The sequence below is a fragment of the Camellia sinensis genome, chromosome 15 (genome assembly GCF_055761805.1).
Source record: "Camellia sinensis isolate YWXY chromosome 15, ASM5576180v1, whole genome shotgun sequence".
Taxonomy (NCBI): domain Eukaryota; kingdom Viridiplantae; phylum Streptophyta; class Magnoliopsida; order Ericales; family Theaceae; genus Camellia; species Camellia sinensis.
Genome location: NC_138975.1, coordinates 119,462,638 through 119,488,425, shown reverse-complemented (window position 1 = coordinate 119,488,425; position 25,788 = coordinate 119,462,638). Strand labels below are relative to the sequence as shown.

At 37.1% G+C, this 25,788-nt stretch overlaps 1 protein-coding gene across 1 annotated transcript; it reads right to left on the bottom strand.

Annotated features, from left to right (window-relative positions):
- Nucleotides 1-11,776: 11,776 nt before the first annotated feature.
- On the bottom strand, nucleotides 11,777-23,867 carry LOC145813243 (uncharacterized). The gene is made up of 5 exons (XM_082908527.1): nucleotides 23,708-23,867; nucleotides 23,155-23,295; nucleotides 16,239-16,592; nucleotides 14,771-16,147; nucleotides 11,777-14,688 (listed from the first exon to the last, which is right to left on the bottom strand). The coding sequence occupies exons 1-5, from the start codon at nucleotides 23,865-23,867 to the stop codon at nucleotides 11,777-11,779; spliced, it is 4,944 nt and encodes a 1,647-aa protein (XP_082764653.1).
- Nucleotides 23,868-25,788: the final 1,921 nt, after the last annotated feature.

Below are 25,788 nucleotides of genomic sequence, written 5' to 3'. Positions count from 1 at the left end.
AGTTGGTCGCATTCCACGGCCGGGGTATTGCTCTTTCCTCTAAATCCTCCAAGTGGTAAGCCCCCTTGCCTGCCAGACCGGTGATCTTGTAGGGTCCTTCCCAATTTGCCCCTAGTTTGCCTTCTCCTGGAACCAGGGTATTGCCCATAATCTTTCTCAAAACCCAATCGCCAACCTTGAATGGTCTGGGGTGCACCGTCTTGTTGTATTTCTTGGAGAGCTCTTGTTGGTAGGCGGCCACATGGATGAGGGCCTTTTCCCGACGCTCTTCCACGAGGTCCAATTCCAAGGCAATAGCTTCGGCGTTCAATTCGGGCTCGAAACTCTCGCTTCTTAGGGTGGGCATGCCAACTTCCAGGGGTATGACTGCCTCCATGCCATAAGCCAAAGCATATGGAGTTTCCCCGGTAGAACGTTGCGGGGTTGTTCGGTATGCCCAAAGGACGCTGGGTAATTCCTCAGCCCATTTTCCCTTTGCCTTTTCTAGCCGTTTCTTCAACCCATCCAGTATAGTCTTGTTTGATGCCTCGGCTTGACCATTGGACTGCGGGTAAGCCGGGGTGGAGTTGTAGAATTCTATCTTCAAATCTTCACAAAATCCTCTGAATAGGCGACCGTCAAACTGGGTGCCGTTGTCAGAGATCAAAATTTTGGGGACGCCAAACCGTGTGACCACGTTCTTCCAGACAAACCGCTTCACGTCTTTCTCTTTGATGGTTGCCAGGGGCTCAGCTTCAACCCATTTCGTGAAGTAATCTGTGGCCGCAATAAAGAATTTTCGGTTGCCCGGTGCTGTTGGCAATGGCCCCACTATATCTAGCCCCCACATGGCGAAGGGCCAAGGACTGGTGAGGGGAAGAAGTTCCCTAGCAGGCTGATGGATCTGATGGGCAAATTTTTGGCATTTTTTCCACTTGCGGACGTACTTTTGTGCGTCGGCTTGCATGCACGGCCACCAGTATCCCTGCGAAATGGCTCGATAGGCTAACGACCTGCCCCCTATGTGGCTGCCACAAATGCCCTCGTGAATTTCGTACAAGAAGGCCTCCACACTATTCGGGTGCACGCACTTTAAATAAGGACCAGTGAAGGACTTCTTATACAACGCGCCAGGTGGAGAGAGCCAAAACCGCTCTGACTTCACCTGGATTTTGTGTGCTTCTTTCTTGTCCGTTGGAAGAGTCCGGTCTCTGAGGAACAAGATCAAGGGGTCCATCCAGGAAGGACCTAGCGCGGCGCAGAGTACATCCGTCTGCCCGGCGTTTTCAATGCTCGGCCGCGGAAGAAAGTCAATCAACAGGGGGTTTGGAGACGTATTATCTTCCATGGAAGTGAGGCCGGCCAGTTCATCAGCTTGGCTGTTTTCTTCCCGGCCAATCTGTTGGACTCTGATTGCCTTAAACTGCTTGATATGTTCCCTGACCAGAGTCTGGTACTTCACCATCCTGTCATCCTTTGCTTCATAAATCCCAGAGACTTGGTTAACCACAAGCTGGGAATCACTGTACACGAGGAGCTCGGCCGCCTTCATTTGAATTACGCTTTTGAGCCCGGCGAGAAGTGCCTCGTACTCAGCCTTGTTGTTAGATGCTGGGAAGCCAAGCGTGATAGAATGTTCAATGGTTAGGCCATCCGGGGAGATAAGAACGATACCTAGGCCGGCACCATGACGGTTGGACGCTCCATCAACAAAAAGCTTCCACATTTCCCCCACAAAAAGCTTCCAGCAGTCTAATGGGTCCTGAGAGTTGCGAAGGGCAGTGGGATCACCACTGCTCGGCTGTGCGGTTTCAAGTTCTGTGTTGACCGGTTCCAATTCAGTGCCCCTTGGTGATTCGGCACCAGACTCAGCAAGTTGTTCTGTAATGCTCAAGTCCGTGGGTGAATCATCAGGTTGCGGTGTGAAGCCGGCCGCAGGTTCTGAGCTGCGTGGATCCATTCCTTCCCCCCTTGATGATTCGGCACCGGACTCAGCGAGTTGATCTGTAATACTCAAGTCCGTAGGCGAATCATCAGGTTCTGAGAGGTGTGGTTCAGTTTCTTCCCCCCTTGGTGATGCGGGACCGGACAGAGTGGATGGGTTGGTGATACACAACTTCGCCATCGCATCACCGGGTGGTATAACCGTGTAAACTGAGGGTGCTTCACAGGTGCGCGCAAACTCCGCGTCGCTACTTCCATCAACTAGTTATATCTCGGATGGTCTTGCGTGTATCTCATCATCTGCCACGGTAATATCGACCGGGCAAACCGGATGAGTGCCAGGTGAGAACTCGGCGACGAAATCTGCCAAGGTCTGGGCTTTGATAGCGGTGCGCGGCTAGAACTTCACATCAAATTGTCCCAACTCGACCGCCCACTTAAGAATTCGGCCTGAAAAGTCTGCCCGTTCAAACAAGGCCTTGAGGGGAAACTCGGTCAGTACGACAATGGTATGGGCGTGAAAATAATGCGTCAACTTCCTCGAAGCCATCATCAATGCCAACGCTAGCTTTTCCAGCGGCAAATATCTCGTCTCAGCTGGCAGCAAGGTCTTGCTGACATAAAAAATTGGGAAGTGCTTGATTCCTTCGGCGCGGACTAGCACCGCACTGACCGCGTGCTGGGAGACGACAAGGTAAAGATAAAGTTCCTCTCCCGACTTTGGTGTAACCAACAGTGGTGGAGTAGACAGATATTGTTTGAGTTCGGCCAAAGCTCGGTCACACTCTGCGTCCCACGAGAACTTTGACTTCAATGCTTGAAAGAAAGGGCGGCAGCGATCTGATGACCGGCTTATAAACCGATTAAGCGCGGCGGCCATCCCGGCCAGATGCTGCACGTCCTTAGCCGAGCTGGGCTGCTTTAATTCTTGCACGGCTCTGATCTGAGTAGGGTCTGCTTCGATTCCTCGGTTCGTGACTAAGAATCCCGAAAATTTCCCAGATCCCACGCCAAAGGCACACTTTGACGCATTCAAGCGCAGCTTGTGCTTCTTTAGAATGGCAAACATCTCGGCTAAGTCGAACAAATGGTTTGCCTCATGTCGGCTCTTTACCACCATATCATCGATGTAAGCCTCCATTGTCCGGCCAAGCAAAGGAGCAAACATTTTGGTCACCATCCTCTGAAAGGTTGCCCCGGCATTCTTCAAACCAAAAGGCATGACTCGGTAGCAGAAGAGTCCCCTTGGAGTCGTGAAAGAGGTGATCTCTCGGTCAGGCCCGTGCATGGCGATCTGGTGGTAGCCGCGGTAGGCATCCAGGAAACTGAGCCTATTATGTCCAGCCGTCAAGTCCACGAGCTAGTCAATTCGCGGCAAAGGGAAACTATCTTTGGGACAAGCTCGGTTGACCGTCTTATAGTCGACACAAACTCGCCACTTTCCATTCTTCTTCGGCACCATAACTGTGTTGGAAATCCACCGAGGGTAGTGCACTTCCTGGATTGCTCGTGCCTCAAGCAGGTTCTTCACCTCCTCCGCAACTACCTCGGCGTGATGCAGTGCCGATCTCCTTGTTCGCTGGATGACTGGCTTCGCTCCAGGGAAGACGTTGAGGTGATGACAGATAAAACTTGGATCGAGGCCAGACATGTCGTAAGGCGACCATGCGAAGACTTCGATGTTGGCCACCAAAAACTCAACCATCTCGATTCTCTCTATGGCCGTGAGACTTGAGCCGAGCAAGAAGAACTTGTCCGGCTGTTCTGTATCAATTCGCACCTCAACCAATTCCTCAACTGCCTTGTCTTCGGCTTCGGTGCCCACATCATCCAAGACACCCAGGTCCTTTGGTCCCTCAACCACTTGAACGAAGCCTTTGGCAGCCCGGCTCCTGTTGACCGCCACGAAGCACTGCTTGGACATGACCTGATCACCCCAAATCTCCTCGATTACCCCCATAGCCGAGGGGAATCTCATTACTTGATGAAAAATTGATGCCACGGCTTGCATGGTGTGTAGCCATCCCCTTCCAAGGATAAGGTTGTACGTCGAAGGCACTTGCAGCACCCAAAACTCAACTTGTTTGACCACGGATCCCGCTTTGACCGGCAGGATAATCTTTCCTAAAGGCCACTCTGGTTGCGAGTTGAATCCGACCAGTGGCGAAGTTGCCGGAGCCAAGTCTGTCTCTCGGAGTTTAAGCTGCTTGAACGCATCATAGTACATGATCTCGACCGAGCTTCCCTGATCGATCAAGATCCGCTTAACATCAAAGTCTTTGACGCGTAGTGTTACTACTAGGGCATCGTTGTGCGGCGTCTGGATACGCTCTAGATCCCTTGAGGTGAAACTAATCACGTCTTTTTCTTCAGTCTTCCCCCTTTTGATGGCAGGCTGTACCGACAAAACTTCCCTCATATGCTCTGCCTTTTTGATCATGCCCCGGAGTTCGCAGACACGCTCCGGTTCCACGATGCCGTGGATGACATTAATAACCCCTTGTGGTGGTGCGTCTCGGTCATCCTGTCCCCTGGGATCGACCGGAGCCTGAGTCGGCTTCACGCCGCCATCAATGTAAAGGTCTAGATGCCCGGCCGCAACCAGTTCTTCCAAGTGTTGCCGCAAAGGAAAATAATCCTCTGTCCGGTGGCCCCTCTCACGGTGGAATATGCAACGATACCGCGGATTGTAGCCCTTCTGTCCATCGCCCAACTTAGCAGGAAACCGGACATACTCCTCGTCTCGGATTTCACTAAGTATGCGATAAATTGGAATCTTGAAGACTGTGGTGATGCCAGTCCTCGCCTTCATCCTTCTGTTTGCGTCCGCTACGTCATCTCGGGGGTAATCATCTCGGTCAGTCCGACGTCCTCTACTCCGGTTTTTATGATTCGAACCACGATCTGAATCCTCTGCTCGGTCACTGGAGCGACTGGGCTCTTGCCCAACTGCGTGCACTTTGCCTGCTGTCTTCTTGTCTGCTGCTACCGGAGTGGCCTTCACGGTAGAAGCTGTCGCGTCATCCTCTATTCGGATGTGTTCATTGATGCGCTGCATGAGCTGGCCCATGGAGGTCGGCTGGTGCATAGTAAGCGAGTCCCGCAGTCTATGTCCGACCGGGAGACCACGCTTGTATTGCGTGATTGCAAGGTTGACCGGGCAGTCCAAGATTTCGTTGAAAGTTTCCCAGTACCTTGAGTTGTATGCCTTCAGTGTGTCGCACGGTTCCATCTTGACACTTAGCAAGTGATCGACTTCCTTTGGTGTTTTCGTGTTGGTTTTGAAGCGTGTAACAAACGCCTCGGCCAACTGATGCCACCTCTGTATGCTCCCTTCCGGCAACCTCTCGAACCACTTTAAGCCCAGCTCGCCTAAACTTGACGGGAAGATTAGGCACATAAGTCCGTCGTTTCGCCTATGTCCGGCCATAACCTGTCGGAAGTGGCTCACATGCATGTAGGGATCGGTTTTTCCATCATAAAGTGTGAACTTAGGCTGGTGGAAGCCTGCCGGAAGCGGTGTTGTTTCTATTTCCAGGGAAAAAGGGGTGGCACTCAGCCTAGCCAAGTCCGTATCTTCATAGAGTGGCACTGCTTGGCGGGGTGGAGGCATTCCGACCTCCTCGCTGGCATGAACCCCATAGGATAACCGCTGGAACGCCGGCATTCTCTGAGCTTCGCGTCGGCGAGCCCGCTCCTTTAAGACTGCTCGCAGATCCTCTGAATGAGCAGAGTAAGAGTACCTCGACGTCGTCTCCGGGCGTGAGGGTTTGTAGGTGCTGTCTTGTGCGCTAGACTTCTCTGCACCCGCGTCGGAATCACCAGCCTGGTAACTTCTGGTAATAGATATGGACTGAGTACGTCGCTGACTCTGTCCGCCTGAACGGCGGGAGGGGGTGCGCTCACTGTGGTCTCCCACTCCAGCTACACCTTTCCCTTTGACATGCCGCTTCAGATCCTCCATCTCCGCCGCCATTCGCCGGATGACAGCATCTTGGTCCCTCAACTTACTTTCCAGTCGCCTGGCGTGTGAGTCTCTCCTCCGCCGATGACCGTCTGGACTCCGTGAATGACCATGACTTCTCCTGCGCTTATCCCGCGTGTCTACTGACTGTCCTCCAGTGGGCGTCCCCAAGTCCGCCATCGGATGGATGGCGGGAGGACCTTCTCTCCTTTGGATGAACTCAGGGGTGGCTCCATCTATGGCGGACAACGGAAACTCGTCGTTGTTCGCCATGGACGGCGATCAGATGAACCAAGAAGACAAGGTTTTGTCTGTCAAGCTTCCCACAGACGGTGCCAATTGTACGGGGAGCAAATATTCAGGCGAGCCCGTATTCCTTTCTTCCAAGCTCCGTTTCTGTCCGATCACCTGAAAGCACAATGTGGGTGAGCTACCCGGCGGTGTGTGGCCGGAAAACTCCTCCGACGGTCAAGTTAGAACACACACCAAGGGATAGATAGAGAGAAGGGAGAGTGTTGAGTATTTTAGTGTAAGAAAATCCTTACAAAGTGTTCATCTGTCGCGTATGGGGGGCGCAGACATGCTTATATACCCTCTGTGCCCCATATCTACTCCCAGTCATCCCCTGACACGTGGCTCCGCTATCCCATCTGTCAGCATAAACCTTGCTGAACATCACCTAATCTCAATTGCCTGCCTTCACAGCTGGAGCTCGGCAACCGAGCTGCTCTATCCGTTGCCATGCCGTGCCATGCTTCATACCCAAGCACTTCACTGGCTAAGTCCAAGAAGGACCGGGCTAGGCAACATCTCGGCAAAGCCTAGCCCGAGGCACCTCCTGTGGCCGGCCTTTCTGCCGGTCAAACAGTTAACTCGGCTGACCGCGCCTTTCCGGGCGCCGGTCACTCGCTTGTCTTGCTTCGGCCATCGCCTGATCGAGCAGCTCGGTCCAACCGAGCAGCTTCTTGACGGTCTGGGGCGACACACACCCGGCCCAAGTTTTACCCGGCACAAGTTCTGGCAGCCCATCTCTTGGCGGACAGTCAATCATCTCGGCCCCATGCACCGTTGGGCTCTCAACCTGCTCGGCCTTTACCACGGCCCAACTCCAGATCATAAATCACCCTCTCAGATTATTATTAAAGTTGTTTGATGGATATATTTTGATTTATAATATAAATTGTTAAGTGAATTTTTTTGTAGAGGTGTATAATAGTTAGTGGATTTCTTAGTACAATTAAAAGACTATTGTTGTGAAATAATAATTACATTGAAATATAAAATATGGAACAAGTTTAGTGATGAATTTGTTTCGTCATTTGTATTTGTTATTATGACAAAGTGATTATTTGTCACTAATAAACATTTTTTGTGACAAAATTTATTGCGACTTATATATGAAAGTTTTCATTAATTTTGATGTTTGGTGACCAAAAATTTCATCACGTATATATATATATATATATATATTTGTGACGAAATATATTTCATCACCCATGTATGACTTTTGGAGACGAAAGATTTCGTCAACTTTACATCTTACTGTGACGAAATTATTTCTTCATCAATGATTAACATGTGTGACAAATTAATTCGTTAACTAAAGTTATAAATATGGTACTGAATAACTATTTGGTGACGAAAATGAAAATTTTTGGCGATAAAATATTGTTTTATTGGTAACAAAAAATTTCATCACTGAAGTAATTTCATTGGTGACGAAATTATTTTTCGTCACGGTGGTTTTTAGTGACAAACATTCAATGACAAAGCCGGTGACGAAAATATTTCCTCACAAATATCTATAGTGACGAAATTAGCTCTTTGGAGACAAAAATTTCGTCATTCAAGACCCAACTTGTTGTATCTGAGAGCACATAATGACTTTTACACTTCCTTTTTGTCACTGATTCCACCTTTCCTCCGACACAAGGAAATGATAAGTGAAGTAACACCTTACAGAAGGTACATATCATGGTTTACACAAAGGGCTATTAAACCTTACTTTAATATAATGTTATTCTCAGTGGTTTCAAATACAACTTTTATATTCTCAGGCAAAGAGAGGTCGCAGTGGTGGGAAAGAGGCGACGGGAAGAGTGGAAGAGGGGAGAGGCGGCGACCATGGATAGTAATGGTGGAAATTGATGGTTTGAGAGAGTTAGAGTTAGGGTTTTGGGAAAAAGATATTTTGGTAATTTAATTTTAGGATAAAAATGTAATAAAAAAAATTCATTAAGTATGTGAAAAGAAAGGAAGTAGTGTGTGGAAATAAAATTTTCCCAAACGATAGGGACAGTTGGTATAATTTGCCCTCTAAGGTATATATATTTTTGACATATATTTGGAATAATTACATATTAACGATGACATTCGTTTATATGACATTTATGTTTTGTTTGAATAATGAATTTAGAGGAAACAAAAGGAAATTGACTAAACAAAAAATAGATTGCATTTTTTTTTTATAACAATTATCTTTATCTTCTTCTTTTTCTTTTTCTTTTTTTACATTTCCTTAACCCAACAAAAAAAGTGGAGGGAAAAAAAACCCTTCTTTCACTTCATTTTGTTTTCCTTTTTGTCTTTCATGGTTCTTTCATTATGTAAATCCAAATAAAATTTTAAGTCTATCATAATAAATTTATAATACTATGATAAAACAAATTATTTTGTCTTAACATGAAACATAAAAGTGACAAATTATCCTTACTTGAATAATATCTTTGCGCTTATTTGATAAATTATTATCTATATGCATATTTGCTTCTTTCTTTTTTTTTTCTTTTTTTTTTTTCTTTTAGAAGCATATTTGCTTGTTGTAGTTAAAAAAAAAAAATCAAATTTTCTTGAATTAATTTATCTAATAATATTTTAGTTTGCCTTAACCTTATAATTGGGTATCATAAGATTAGTAAGCAATTTTCAATTTCGGGTGGACCATTTTGGTCAAGTGAGTCATTTGGCTCATACTCATACCTAACTAGTTTTTTTTTTTTAAATAATAATTTATAAGAACAACTTGTTAATATTGCAAAATAAAGAAATAATAAGCTTATCCAGGTTCCATTACCTAAAAAATTAATTTCAAGCATATTCAAGCTACTTACTTGGCTCATATTCTTATATAATAAAATAAAAATTACGAATATTGGATCGAGCTTATTTTTATTTTATTTTATGAATAATATACTATATACGGATGACTTATAAAATAAATTATTTGGATTGTCAAAATAGGTTCGTGGTGGGTCCCAAGGATCCTAAAATTCTCTTGAGTGGAGATTTAAATTCGAGAGAAACCCAACCCAATAAAAATTAGATGATAGTGTGGCTAAACTAAATTTTTATACTGAATTTGAAGTAAATCAAATATTTTAGATTGTATACTACCAAGAATTTAAAGTAATAAAATATTATGGTAAAATTAGTTTAAAAAGAATAAAAAAGTATTAATTTTTTTGGAGTTGTCTTTTTTCAATTCCTACAGTTTCGTGAAAATATAGGGAAAAAAAAAATGTAATGATTTAGTGGTAAAATTTGTGATATCATGAAAATGATAATATATTAATTTTTGGGAGACAAACGAGTAGGTCTTAATAAATAGATTTATTATCTAATAATTTCTATGATAATTAATATTTTTTTATCAAACACTATTAAAAAAAGTCAGTAATTGTTAATTTTCAGTTACAATTTGAAAATTTTGTTAAAAAAATGTCACTAATTATAAGTTTTAGCGACAGTTTAAAAAAATCATCACAAAAGAAATCATTAATTTTCAACTTTCAACGACATTTTAAAAAATTCTTCATAGAAAAACGTCAGTAATTGTAAGTTTACTGACAATTTATAAAAACAGTGACAAAAAAAAGTCACTAATTGTCAATTTTTATCGACACATGCAAAAAATCGTCACAAAAAATTATTTTTAACAACGATTTTGCTAAGATTTATTTTCGATAAAATTTGATAGCAATGAAGCCCAACTATTAGCACCTGTTGACAGTTTGTTCTTAATTTTTTGACATATGTATAGAATTTTGAAAACTTAATTATTTTTTTCTTATGTGTATTTTTTAAAATATTGCCTTTATTATTATTATTATTATTATTATTATTATTGAAGAATCAAAATAACATGTATTTTTATATTTTAGAAACATAATCAATAAAATGTTTTGAAATAGACATGATTAGAAGGAAAAAAATATTACCATATTGATAAGAAAGCAATAGTTTCATGCCATGTGTCCTTTTATAATTCAAAAATTCAATAATTTGAGAAATTTGTATTGAGACTTTCAGCCTCAAACAGTCAATAATGCTTTTGCTTATATTATATACTAGTGGTAAATTCGTGCTATGCACGGGATTGGTTTAATAATGTGTAAATTTTTTAATAACGCATTAATTTCTAAATTTACTCATAAAATTATAATCATAATGTATAGAGATCATCTTTTCAAATTTCTTAAGTGAAGACAATATTTCAAAGCAAATATTCATAAAATATTTAAATCATCCAATTGAGTTGTTTTTCTTAAAACAATAAACTTGATTTCTAACTAATGAAATAATATATATTAACAATAAATAAGATGTTTCTCAATAAACTTAATGTCTAAAACATATATATGCTAAAAAAACTAATAATAAACTAAATGTCATAAATTAAATCTATCTATATTTGATAAATTAAAACTCAATAGATGTTGGCCATCATGTCCAAATGTTCCAAAAAGTACCTGTAAAATAAAAAAGTGTTAACATTTTTTTGTTATCATTTTTTACATACAAACAAACTTAAAAAAAAAAAAAAAAAAGATATATTACCTTATGAGGAGTGATGATTTAATTGTCCTCATTTTTGGGTTGTTGCTTCACTTCATTCTCTTCAACACAATTATTTTGTTGTTGCTGCTGCTGCTGTTCTTCCACTTTAATATTTTCATTACCAATGCGTTGCTCCACTTCATCCAATGCTTGTAAACAAATCATATCATTTTCAATTTCCTCCAACATAACTATCAATGCTCTCATGTCTGGAAAGTCCTTTTTAATTTTTTTATGAATTTCTTGAATAGGCCATGAGGTTGGAAGTGTGTTAACTATAGCATGAACTAATATTGCAATGTGGGGCTGGAAACCTTTTTTCCTAAGCTTATAAAACACTTGCTCTTTATGTAACATATGCTCTCGTACCGTTAAATTTGGAGTCATCCGTGCTTGCTCAAGTTCAATCCATAAAGGATGAACATCACGCTCCTCCTCCATTAAAGCATCCATTAAGTCTGAGGCATCTTTGATTTCATGCTTTTGAAAAATTGTTTCCTTTACTTCATTCCAGCTCGATGGTAAAAGGTCTAATATTGTTTCCACCAATTTTTTTTCACTTATTTTTTGTCCTAATTTTTGCATTGCTCGACATATTTTGATTTTCCAATCAACAAAATTTTCTACCGGTAAACCCTCTTTATGTGGTACAGTTTCAAATTCATTTATGGCATTTTGCATCGCCAAACGATCACTACGGCGCAAATTTAGAGGAGGCCGCATATTTATCTGCACAATGAATTTAACACATTTAACATACAATTACATAATGTTAGTCAAGTTGTTTTTAATAATAAACCACATTAATTATTATTTGAGTAAAATTTATAATGATTAAAAAAAGAAGGGTACTTAATTATAAAATAAAATAATTGTATGAATTAAACATAGTATATGTACTGACAATTAAATTAAATATGAACATGTAAATTTCAAATGCAACATATGTTTTCATGTATGAAATTACTTATTTTAAATAATCAATATATGAAGAGAAATAATAAAACAATTGTTTCTAGGAAAATGAAACACATTTGAAACTCTTGAACAAAATTATTGATCAATGCCACCAAAAACTTCTATGTAAACTACATTTTTGGTGACATCATCCGGTATGCCTTGTTTATTAATAATCAACACCTTTAAGCCTGATGGGGAGGTGACACGTGATAGAGCTACATACAGCTGGCCATGAGAGAAGACTGGATTCGGAAGATAAACGCCCACATTCTTTAAAGTTTGCCCTTGACTCTTATTTATTGTCATAGCGAATGCCGACTTTATTGGAAATTGCCTTCTTTTCATTGTAAAAGGAGCATGATTTTTGGAAGGTGTTAAAACAATACGTGAAAGTAGTACTTTCTCACCAACTCTAGACCCTGTAATAACTCTAGCTTCAATTACTCGATTTCCCATCTTATCAACAATTAATCGAGTGCCATTGCATAATCCCAGAGATTGGTTGACATTTCTTAGAAGCATTATTGGTGTTCCAACTTTCAACTGCAAACAATGATTTGGAAGTCCTGGTAAATTCAAAGAATGCAAAAGTTCAGGAGGGTTCATGTCTTGAACATTGCTCTCACTTTCTGTTGGACACAATTTATCGGCACTGTTAAAAGTTTTCATCTCTCCAGGAAGCATCGAAAGCATAATAGAATTGATTTCATCAACATCACTATTTTTAGGAGCTAAAATGCCTCGTTCTTTTAAGTACGACATATCCTGATATTTATTTATGAAATCAGGATAGGTGGCATCGATTAACTGGTGCAAATCTCTTTCTCCATTTTTTATAACAAATTTTTCTGGTATCTGTATCCAATTAGGTTCATAGCCTTCACTAAATGAGCTTCCCATTATTTTCCCTTCACCAACCAATTTAATCCACTCTGCAAAGTCACATAATTCACGACGCGTATGATTAGAAATATTTTGTGCTGTAACACGCATATTTCTGGTAAGATGCAAAACTTGACAATGCTCCCAAATTGTTGACTTAGGTAATGAAGCTTCCACTGTTTGTTCACGCCCACCTCTAGGTACGACAGGCAATATTTGTCTAAAGTCACCACCAAGCACAAATAGTTTTCCACCAAAAACCCTATCCTCCGAACAATGTTCTGTATTTTTCAATATGTCCCTAAATGTACGATCAACAGCTTCAAAAGCATGACGACTAACCATTGGTGCTTCATCCCATATAATTAACGACGCCTCTTGAATTAACCTTGCCAAATCTGTCCCTTGATTTATTGAACAACATGATGAGTTATCAGGGTCAAGTGGAATCTTGAAACGGGAATGGGCAGTTCGTCCCCCGGGTAAGAGCAAAGCTGCAATACCTGATGATGCAACAGAAAGAATGATCTTCTTATCGGATCGAAATTTTGCAATTAAAGTGCTCCATAAATATGTCTTTCCAGTTCCTCCACTGCCATACACAAAAAATAAGCCCCCATGATGAGTGGAATAAGCTTCCATTATGGTGTTAAACACTTTCAATTGGTCATCATTCAATCCCACATATAAAGATTCAAAAGATTGCATTTCTGAAATGCTATCGTAGTTCAATTCCTCCCTTATGAGCCTATTAGTAACCATTTGACCTGATCGATATGATGGTAGTGGCATCGGAGGAAACTCTTTAAGAGACCTTCCATTCTGATTTAGTATGTGCTCAATTTCAAGCAATCCTAAATTTTTCAATTCACATTCTTCGAGACTTATATTGCCATCCCCAATTTGCCTTTGTACCCTATTTTGTAAATCATCAGTAAGGTCAAACCAATGATTCTCCCACAATTCATATGCATTTGTAACCTCAGAAAACATTAGCATTGAGCAAAACATATTTCGCAGCTGAGCACCTGATGCCCATGTTGAGGCTTCTGTTAAAGCTGCGTCCCATTCATTATCATCGTCAAGTAAGCCAAGTGCAAGGCATGCAGATTTAAATGTTGGGTGCACAATGCCATTAACGGTTCTAATATCTTCATAAGATTTTGCACCTCGAACCTTGGTAAGCAGCATACGTAAATAATATCGTTCACCAGAATTAGGATGTGCATAATACAATCTACCTATGCATATTTGTTGTTGCCTCATTTTCCACTTCTTCTGTTTCTGGTTCCATACCCATGAGCTAGGAAACTCTTCATATGTTAATGTATTCGCCTCTACATGATCTCTGTTTGCTTGAAACCACCTTGTAAACATTGTCTCGTGAACCCCCGGCTGATTAATAATTGACGGAATGTTATCTGTGTCTCTAAATAGAATAGATTGTTCCCCAGGTAGATGGTACTGCAACCGTTCAACTGAAGGGTATTGCTTTTGCAATTCAAACTCAAATATACGCCAACAACATTCAATTGCGGAGATATATCGACAATCTAAGTATTGTTTTACCTCATCAGCCTCTCTATACCGACTTTGTCCATCAATGTTAAGTCGATTAACATTATCTTCAATTACAACCGTTGCACGATCAGGACCTTTATGTATGTACTTATATAAGTACTTGATCAATTTACTGTGTGCACAACGCTCAATATTGATATGGGCATCATACAATACAATAAGATCGCGGTTGTATGGAATAACCCATCTGTTGTCAATTTCAAATCCATTAACCATGTATTTTTTCTTTGTATCCCTTCGCCTATAGATAGCAAATCCATTTTCATCAATACTCGTTTCACTGCAAAAATTCTTCGGATAATGTTTTGAACATTTTCCATTCACCATACATGGGGCATTAGGATTAGCACTGCCACAGGGACCATGTATCATGCACCTCATCACTGTTTGAAATGCTAATGGATCTTCATCTTTATCAGGAATTTCAGCACAAATTATATCATCAATTTCCTCTGGCGATTTTATCTTGTCATCTGCTGATAATGTCAAGATAATGTGCGAATGCGGTAATCCTCGCTTTTGAAATTCAATGACGTGAATATCTATTCAAGAAAAAATAATATTATTTGTTAACTTCAAATTAAATTTAACAAATCTAATTGACCAGTTCAAATAAAAACAAACCTGCAATTATTTTGCCAAAGAATTTTCGGTTCTTGAAATATGCCATCAGTTGTTTCAATTTAATTCGAAAAACTCTCGCAAGTATATCCGGTATATCCTCTATGCGTCGATTTGGAATGCGCGCTACCTCCTGTTGAATTTCTAACCAATTTGGGTTACATGTGAATGTGACAAAAAGGTCAGGAAATCCCATCTTTCGACATATTGCGATCGCATCTTGGTAATGCTGAACCATATTTCGTGGGCCGCCTGTAAAAGATGATGGCAGTATAAATCTCCTACCAATGGCTGATGCATCACTGTCACCCGCAGTCACAGCATCTTCTAAACCTCTGTACAAATCAGTCCGCAACACATTCTGTTTATGCCTAATGAAGTTTAGTCTATCTTGCTCAATAGCTGCATAACAATCAACAACAAATTGTTGGAACAAACGTCCCCCTTGCAATAGCGTTTTCCCTTCTCCAACTCGAAATTGAAGTCTAAATGCATAAAACTCTCTCATTGACACTCCTTCTCGTTTGTTGTTTGTACCCAGAGTAAAACTTATAGACCTTCTCCATCCATCAGTCCCATAGGGAAAAAGCAATGGATATTGAAGTGGCATGTATGAAGGATGTGTTTCATTAATCCTTTGTAAATGTCCATCTATTTTTCTAACAATTATGTCACGATTTGTAGTGCTTTCAGACCCATCACCAACAATTAATGCAGCAATTTCAGTTGTAGTGGGTCTAGTGTACTGTCTTCCATCCCTCGAACTCAAAATGCGAATATGTAATTCTTGAGCACCATTCTCACGAATCATGTCTCGAGCAGTGCGAAAAATTGAAACATATGGATTGATGACATTCAACATTGACTGTAAACCTTCTAATGTGGACATATCAATTCCCGATGTGCCACCACACCTATTCATAGCATCCATTCTATTGCGAATTTCATGCTCAGTGTCATAAATATAGAGTTGTGCAAATTTAGGCCTTGTTCCAGGTTCCGGTAGTAGAGAACCAATTTTATGAAAATTTGCTCCACTAATACGAAAAACATAGGGACCCCTTCCATCTAACACTGACTGATCAATTTTCCCACCCATGGACGTGAAGGATAATAGGGAGTTATATGTCCTTATGTGTTCCCTGAATCTCACATGAGTAAACTGTTGTTGTAAAAATTCAGGAGTTTCTGGCAATAAAGGCAACATCACTTGTCCACTTTGACAACATAGACTAAATTTTGGTTGACTCAATGGACTATCTCTTACTTTTTCCTCCATCCACATCATTGCTTGACATCTAGAGCATGTTACTGTTCTCCCACCAAAATTTGAGCGGTCTGAAATTTTTCTCCTTCTAGAACGTGTGGTAAATGTACTACCTGAAATTATTTAGATTTAGATTATAATTATGAATTTCTATTGTCTGTAAGAAATTTGAATAGAGTACATAGTTGGCTAAATGTTTATTACCAGGTGGATGTGCTCTGCTTGAAGTTGGTGATACAATATTAGGAGCTCGCACTTCTGATTCATTTGTATCTAATTCATTAGATATAGGAATCTGAATTCCAATGTGACTAATATCAGGAGCATTGTCATTATTGCAACTCCTTGTTTGTCTAAAAGCACCACGTTGCATTCTTTTGAGTCTCAAGATTGTGATCCTCAAATGTCGATTCTCCTTTTCTATTTTCCGAAGGCGATCCTTTAATGTAGGATCATTACGATCATATCGTGTTAAAAGTAATCTTCTTCTTGCCACCAGTCGTGCCAACTTGGAGGAAAGATATTTTCGATATCGATTTTCATATTCTTTATCAACACCTAATATATAATATAAGATCATATTATTATTTTTGTGATTCTTAAAATATTATTGAAAATGTGAAGGTCTCACTAATAAGATTGTAAGAAAATTTGAAATTTAACATTATTGTGTAGAAGTCAATAGATTACCACTATGACGGGCACTGTTTCGTAATCTTTTTAATCGCAAAACGATGGTTCTCAAACGTCGAGCCTCCTTTTCTATATTGAGAAGACGAATCTTCAAGGTTGGATCATTACGATCATAATGCCGTGTCAAAAGCAGTCTTCTTTTGGCTACCAATCGAGCCATCTTGGACTTAAGTCGTGTTTGATTAATTTCTCGATTAAAAATCATATCCATCCTGAAGAGAGTATTAAGTTGAAGCTTATATAACTCATGCTATTAGTTTATAGTATAGATAATGACTTAAGGATGTGTAAAATATGACTTTCTTATAAAAAACATGATGATCTATAATTGTTTGTAGTTAATTTTGCACATTGAAATGGTTATGATGACATTTACTGTAGAATCCATATAAATAGAATGTATCAAAGATCTAAAATCATGCAAGTTATATATTTATTATATATATCTATATATATATGATAGTCAGTAATTGTTTCTAGTCATATTAAAATCTACTAAAAAAACCCACAAACATGGTAGTCTATAATTGTTTATAGTTAATTTTGCACATCAAAATCATCAACTCCTACATGATAACATTTGATATGAAATTCATAAAAATAATATGTAACCAAAGATCTAAAAATTTGTAATTCAACTTCAAACCTGGAAATATCAAATGGTTAACCAATTGTTGCTGATTTATCTGGAATTTACCTTAAGTTTGCTTGCCTTATTCTTCAATAGAATTCAAACTGGAATACAAAAGATAAAGAATAGAAAATCTCAGTAAGTACCGTTATTTGTTGTAAGTACATAAAGAAAATTAAAAATCTATTATACAACATGGATCTACTCAGGAGCTAATGTAACTATTTGTAAAGAAATTATAACACAATAGTTTTGTAGTAAGCAAAGATAATGTAATCAAATTATTGTTATACATGGGGAAAAAAACACAAAGGAAAAAAAAGATTTATTTTGATTTATTGTTAGATTTTTTTTGAAGATTTTGAAAATTACAAAATAAACACAAAGCGATGTCTTTTTGTGGATGTGTATTTTTTTTTATTAATTTATTTAATTGAGATTGGGATTTATTTAATTGATTTAAGTTATAGATATTACTAAATTTTATGTGATAGACATCTGATTCAGTGAATTGTGAGTGTTGGATATGCATGAGTATATTGTAGGAATAAAAATTATGGGTTTCTTCTTTTTTTTTAAAAAAAAAAAAATAACGTGATAGACATTGAATATTTTTAGTTTGTATATATGTTTTTAATTTATTTAAGTTACAGATATTTGAGCTCTTTTTTTTAAATAACGTGATAAACATTGAAAAAAATAGTTCATAAAGACAAAATAGATTGTGAGTGTTGGATATGCATGAGTATATTGTAGGAATAAAAATTATGGGTTTCTTTTTCTTTTCTTTTTTTAAAAAATAACGTGATAGACATTGAATATTTTAGTTTGTATATATGTTTTTAATTTATTTAAGTTACAGATATTTGAGCTCTTTTTTTTAAATAACGTGATAAACATTGAAAAAAATAGTTCATAAAGACAAAATAGATTGTGAGTGTTGGATATGCATGAGTATATTGTAGGAATAAAAATTATGGGTTTCTTTTTCTTTGTTTTTTAAAAAAAATAACGTGATAGACATTGAATATTTTTAGTTTGTATATATGTTTTTAATTTATTCAAGTTACAGATATTTGAGCTCTTTTTTTTTAAATAACGTGATAAACATTGAAAAAAATAGTTCATAAAGACAAAATAGATTGTGAGTGTTGGATATGCATGAGTATATTGTAGGAATAAAAATTATGGGTTTCTTTTTCTTTGTTTTTTTAAAAAAATAACGTGATAGACATTGAATATTTTTAGTTTGTATATATGTTTTTAATTTATTCAAGTTACAGACATTTGAGCTCTTTTTTTTTAAATAACGTGATAAACATTGAAAAAAATAGTTCATAAAGACAAAATAGATTGTGAGTGTTGGATATGCTTGAGTATATTGTAGGAATAAAAATTATGGGTTTCTTTTTCTTTGTTTTTTTAAAAAAATAACGTGATAGACATTGAATATTTTTAGTTTGTATATATGTTTTTAATTTATTTAAGTTACAGATATTTGAGCTCTTTTTTTTAAATAACGTGATAAACATTGAAAAAAATAGTTCATAAAGACAAAATAGATTAAAATAATTAATAAAGATTTTTTTTTACATCTAATTCATAATCTTTTTTTTTTTCTCCCTCATAACTCAAATCAACTATAAAAATTAAAAAAATTAAAAATTCAACTATCATTTCAAACATAAATTTTTTAAATAACGTGATAAACATTAAAAAAAATAGTTCATAAAGACAAAATAGATTGTGAGTGTTGGATATGCATGAGTATATTGTATAAAGACAAAATAGATTGTGAGTGTTGGATATGCATGAGTATATTGTAGGAATAAAAATTATGAGTTTCTTTTTTCTTTTTTTTTTAAAAATAACGTGATAGACATTGAATATTTTTAGTTTGTATATATGTTTTTAATTTATTTAAGTTACAGATATTTGAGCTCTTTTTTTTAAATAACGTGATAAACATTGAAAAAAATAGTTCATAAAGACAAAATAGATTAAAATAATTAATAAAGATTTTTTTTACATCTAATTCATAATCTTTTTTTTTTCTCCCTCATAACTCAAATCAACTATAAAAATTAAAAAAATTAAAAATTCAACTATCATTTCAAACATAAATTTTTTAATCAAATTAAAATAATTAAAAAATTAACTAAAATAATTTATTTTCAAAAAAAATACTGGGTGTTTTTTGACTTTTTAATATTAGGCAGAAAATTTAGAGGGTGTGGTTTTGGTAAAAGCATCCAGTTTTCCTTGCAATTTTCTCAATAAATATATATATATATATATACTATATATCCTTGTGAACTGTATATAAGAAAAAAAAGTAACAAATTTGTTTGGATAGTTTTTTTATTTTTTATTTTTTTCATTGACAACTTGATTTGTTTGAGGTGGGAGGGTAAACAGATTTGTTTACAAAATCTCAAATGCTTGAAGAAAAAAATAAATTATTAAAACAAAAGAAAAAGAGAAATCAAGACTTGCCTTCAACGGCGGACTGTTGGGTTCACTGCTCATGAATGAAGTTGATGAAATAATGGTTTAAAAAATAGTGAATGAATAGCAGCTACAACTATACAATATTCACCAATAACGAAAAGTACATAATTATATTGACATGCAAAAGAATCAAAAATTTAAAATAAACCATTGTTACCTTTTACAATGGACGAAGAAACTCTCTGTGACTAAAAGAATCTGTCACTATCCTACGTAATTCACACCTATCCTGAAACATAAAGGCTTTATGAAAATCAAAACAACAAAAACAAAGAAAAATAAGACAGAAAGAAAGTTCTGCAAAGAATGAAAAAGCAACGGTAACAAATTTTACCTTTTAAAAACAATGCAAATTATTAAAACAAAAGAAAAAGAGAAATCAAGACTTGCCTTCAATGGTGGACTGTTGGGTTCACTACTCATGAATGAAGTTGATGAAATAATGGTTTAAGGGGATATGGATAGATGGGTGGTTTTTTTTTTTTAATATATCAATCTGTTGTAGGATAGTGAGAGAGTGGGTGTTTGAGGATATGAGAGATTTGTTTGAGGTAGGAGAGTAATAGATTTGTTTGGATATTTTTATTTATTTATTTCTTTTCTGTTGATAGCAATTATCAACATTATCAATAGTCTCCTTCATAGCTTCTTCTTTTTTCTCATATCTATTTTCAAATAATAATAATAATAATAATAATACGACAATTTAACTCCCGGAGTATGTGCAATCGGGATTTTGATTTTGTTTATTACATAGTTAGAGTGTACGTATATTCATCTATACTATATTTTAATGTATAAAATTGTAATATATTATTAGAATTTAAAATTTATAGTTAATTTAAAAATTTTCATAACTACTTTTAAATTTAAAAACAAAAATAAAGTAATTGATTTGTTTGAGGTGGGAGAGTAATAGATTTGTTTGGATAGGTTTTGTATTTTTTTTTTTTTTGACAGTTTTTTATGGATAGGAGTTGTGGGTAGTGGGAGAGTGGGAGTGAAACTCTTTGAGATTTGTTTGGATAGGTTTTGTATTTTTTTTGTTGACAGTTTTTTATAGATAGGAGTTGTGGGTAGTGGGAGAGTGGGAGTGAGATTTGTTTGAGGTGGGAGAGTAATAGATTTGTTTGGATATTTTTATTTATTTATTTTTTTTCCGTTGACAGCAATTCTCAACATTATCAACTCGTTGACAGCAATTCTCAACATTATCAATAGTCTCCTTCATAGCTTCTTCTTTTTTCTCATATCTATTTTCAAATAATAATAATAATAATAATAATAATACTACGGCAATTTAACTCCCGGAGTATGTGCAATCGGGATTTTGATTTTGTTTATTACATAGTTAGAGTGTACGTATATTCATCTATACTATATTTTAATGTATAAAATTGTAATATATTATTAGAATTTAAAATTTATAGTTAATTTAAAATTTTTCATAACTACTTTTAAATTTAAAAACAAAAATAAGTAATTGATTTGTTTGAGGTGGGAGAGTAATAGATTTGTTTGGATAGGTTTTGTATTTTTTTTTTTTTGACAGTTTTTTATGGATAGGAGTTGTGGGTAGTGGGAGAGTGGGAGTGAAACTCTTTGAGATTTGTTTGGATAGGTTTTGTATTTTTTTTGTTGACAGTTTTTTATAGATAGGAGTTGTGGGTAGTGGGAGAGTGGGAGTGAAACTCTTTGAGAGGGAGTGAAAAGAGCTATCAACTTAAAAGAGAGGTGCCACGTATTTTATAGATTTATGAGAATTTTAGGATGACATTTTGAAAGCTTCTAAAAGAGCACTACATTCTAATATATATATAGTATAGATAGATAAGAGCATCTCCATCAAACTAGCTATTCTTATTTTTTAGCTAAAATAGTGAATAAATTACCAAATTTCAACTCTATCAAACTAATTACCTAGTTAGCTATTTCAGTTTTTGTGATTTTGACTCAACAAATGTAACTAGTAATTTTGACTAGTCAAACATTAAAAAACTAATATTTTTATTATTTTAGAGTTACTTGTGTTCAGTTTATAAAAGATAATTTAAAATAAAAACAATATTTGAATAAAATAGGTAAAGAATAGAGAATTTGTTGGAAAGTGCATTGAAAAAGTGTATAGCCAAAATAGAAAAATTAACTTTTGAGTTAAAATATAACAAAATTTTAAATAGTTTGATGGGGATGCTCTAATGAGTTTAAGTGATATTGGGTTGAATTAGATACTGTTGGCTTTTTGGTTTTCGAAAGTTATTTTTGTAATCGTGAGTGTGCCAGTAAGGATCAAGTAGTCCTTACAGAATATTAATTGCCAACCAATTATCAGACGATTGTGTTTTAGTTCTTTCAACCTCAATGAAGAGAACTTTTACTGGTGGCTTTGTTTAGGAAAATTAAGTAGACAATAACTAAATGAAGAACAATTATAGTATTTCATTAAGTAAAATGAAAGATTTACAAAGATCCAAATCAACCTCGTAGAGGTTTACAGCAACAAACTACTTGAAACTACTCCTACGAACGAAGTGCAGTGCAGGAATTTGAAGTATAGAAATGTAAAGAACAAGAAATGTAAAAACTAGAAAGGAAATAAAGTAGATAAAACTGATTTTTTGGATCTGAGTCTGGGGGTTCTTTCTGGGGCATTCTCTGCTATTTATATTTCTTAATGACAACCGTCGAACCACTCTCATGGTCACTGATCATGTCACCTTATAGTTAGCTCCACTATGCCATATCTGCAGTTAGGTTTCCCTCCTGATTTTGAATTTAAATCTGAGTAACCGTTGAAGTTACGTCATCTTGTATCTCTTTGCTGATCCAGTGCTATGCAGATCTAGAAAAAACCAATACTAACTGCCACGTGTGTGATTATGATTGAGGACTTGAATTGTTTTTTCGTATTGCCCTTGTCCAGCCACGTGTTGAACTGTAATTGGCTTATACAAAATATGTAGCCAACATTACCCCCAGCATTAATATACCCAATAGAACGTGCATGGGCTTCGCATTTTCTAGAAATGCAACCGTCATTCATCATTTGCATTAAATTCTCTTCTAATCCTTTGAACATCCCCATTATCTTAGTATTCGAAAAGACTGATACATCTTTTATGGCCAAGCAAGCCTTTTCTTACATTGATCAAGCATACGAAGAGTTATTTGATGATGTTGTTCATCCTCGAAAGAACCTTTATGCATTGATTAGCCACCTTTACCCACCTCTCTATATTCAAGTCATGGAAGCTTTTTCAAATTATCAACCTTTGGACTACGAACCTGTTATCCACGATTCTTTTATCCAAAATTTTGCAAACATGGATATTGGAAGCTCTTCTTCTAACCCAAAACCTTCAGCGTGGGATGAGGCTGCAGCTTCTTCTTCCTCTAGAGCTTTTAGTTGGAGAAGTTGGCCAGAACCTGAGGAATCTAAGTTAAGGGAATGAATCAATCATCATTTTGTCGAATTCATTGATCCCCTAACTTTCCCTCCCTTTGCTCGGAGTTCGGTGGTTTACCCATATGTACCCATTGACCGTCGACGCCGTTTAGAAGACAACCTACTCGTAGCATGGTACACGTCTTCCATGCCTACGAAGATACATCGTTCAGAAGAGGCCCAATGGTATAGCACGCCATTCTTAGCCCAAAAGGCAAAACTTTGTTCTTTTGACTGGCTTGATATTGTCAACAAACCCCAATTTCCTCCTTCTTTCGAGATGGAAGCTCCTGCACCCCCTCTTCCGCAAAATCCTCACTGGATGGAGGAACTGAGACTCATTCTCTTTGAGAACCAGTTTCTTCCCTCTTATCACCCTTCATCTCCTCTTACTAAATGTCAGCGACAGCAAGCCCAACTTCTGCTTGCGGCCTTTTCTCACCTGCCCTTTAATGTTCTCGAGGACGATGTTTCTCTTAAGAACTTTCAATAGGCTTGTGATGTTATGTCTCGGGGTCATGTCCTTAACCTTATCGCCCAAGCAGAGCTCCATATGTTCTTAAACCAACTCCCATTGCTTCTTCATTGGCATCACATTTCTGTGGCCACTACTTGATCTTTGGATCAAATCTTAGCCCATCGAATTCATACCCGATATGAAGCAGAGAACCTTATCGATGAAGATAATGATTTCAAGAATAAAGACTCTGCATATTGGGATGATTTGAACATGGATGAGATAGAACAAGGGTTGAAAAAAACAGAATTTGAAATAAAGGCCGAAAAACTTTTTTATCAAGTAAGAGCATATCAACTTCAACAGCCTAGCCTGGAGAAGATAGAAGATAGAATAAAAAAGGAATAGAAGTTCATTGATCATAGTTGGGACAAATTTCATGATCTTGTTATTTATTCTGTTCCTTATTTTTATGAACTTGAATATGTAGCCAAAGAAGGCTTCTGATGTAATCGTTTCTGTCTTAATAAAGCTTAAGATATTTTTTTTCTTTTATTTGGCATGGTCTGATTTTACCCCATTTGTCAAAGTCAGACAACTTAAGGCAAAACCAACAATTTCATCCTTCGAATCTCAATTCGATCATACCTAATGAAATGCTGAAAACCTAATTTGAATTTTTCCAACTTATGGAGTATAATTAACAACTTGTGTCGGTTTCCTTTTAGAATCAAAGCTTCAAATTTATCAATTTTTCCCTTCAAAACTCAATTTGATCATATCCAGTTCCCCAACATGTGGTTAATACAATCAAGTGATTTCAAATCAACTAATTTTGTTTCAAACAAACAGTCTACATTTTCCAAAATATGGAAACCTCTTTTAAGAACTGCATTATTTTATTCTAAAAAAAGTGATTTTTTCTGTGTATTATCAAACCAACTATTGGTTTTGACACTTAGAGTAACAACTTCTAACCTTAAGGTATTTCAAGTTTCGCTTCGAAGGATTTTACTGTCACTGACAAACCCTAAATAGGTCTTTAATCCATTTGAAGTAAACAAATACTTGAGTATTCTTGCATCCTTAGGCATAGAATACGTTTCGAAGTCGACTTCTTGTCTTCGAAGCCGTTTGTTCTCAGATTTTGGCGCCAAAATTTGACTTCGAAGCCAGATATTTTATTTCGAAGCTGACGATAGTATTTGAGATGTGTTTCCCTTCATAACTATCAATATCGAGGGAAACTTTTCACACTCGTACCTTTAGTACTTCTTTGCGAGTTCCGTCCATGTAAAACGATTGAATGTTTTTTTTTTCAGACAGAAAGGTTTAAAAACCCTTTTATTTTGTGCTCCCAATCCACTTGATCGTCTAACACACAAACCCTTCCCTCTTCTACTGGCTTTCCTTTTCCCTCTACTTTCTTTCCCGACTTCATCTTCTGAGAAAACTCTCTATCAATGGCTTCTTTTTCTTTGAAAATACCAGTCGTGGAGCATGCTAGTCCGTCTGTAACCTTGAAAAGGATTATTGACGCAGAGTGTGAGAAATACAAGGCTAGTGAGAAAAGCGCCATTGATGGACACATCTTCATTCCTCGTCGTCATGAGCAGCAAGAGTATGTGCTTGGGCCTATCTTTAGGGAGATTCCTACTGAGCTTCCAGCTCTATATCCATGTCTAGAAGACCATTGTCTCCTTTACGAAGGTGGTCTTGACTGGGGAAGCTGGAGGATGAACCGGCCCCATCGTTACTGGCCCACGGTGAGACTAAAGTGGCAAGAATGGTATGATCGGGTTGTCCCTGATAGGACTCTGGATCTTCAAGAGCTCTGCCTTTTCGACGCTCTCCAATTATCCAGGTTCACCATTTCGGAGGACCCTTTCTTAATACCTGCTGCACTTTGCTTTTGGAATTTTGCTTTTAATTTCTTTCAATTCATATGTGGGATGATGGCCCCTACTATTCTTGATATCTGCCATCTATTAGGATTGTCCCCCACTGGAACCCTCAT

Coding starts and splice junctions, on each gene's coding strand:
- LOC145813243 (XM_082908527.1), bottom strand. CDS start 23,867: ATGGAGCTCTGCTTGGGCGATAAGGTTAAGGACATGACCCCGAGACAT. Junction 16,593..23,154: donor AAAAGAATCGTGGATAACAG/GTTCGTAGTCCA, acceptor ATTATATATTAG/GTGTTGATAAAGAATATGAA. Junction 16,148..16,238: donor AAGCAGAGCACATCCACCTG/GTAATAAACATT, acceptor AAATAATTTCAG/GTAGTACATTTACCACACGT.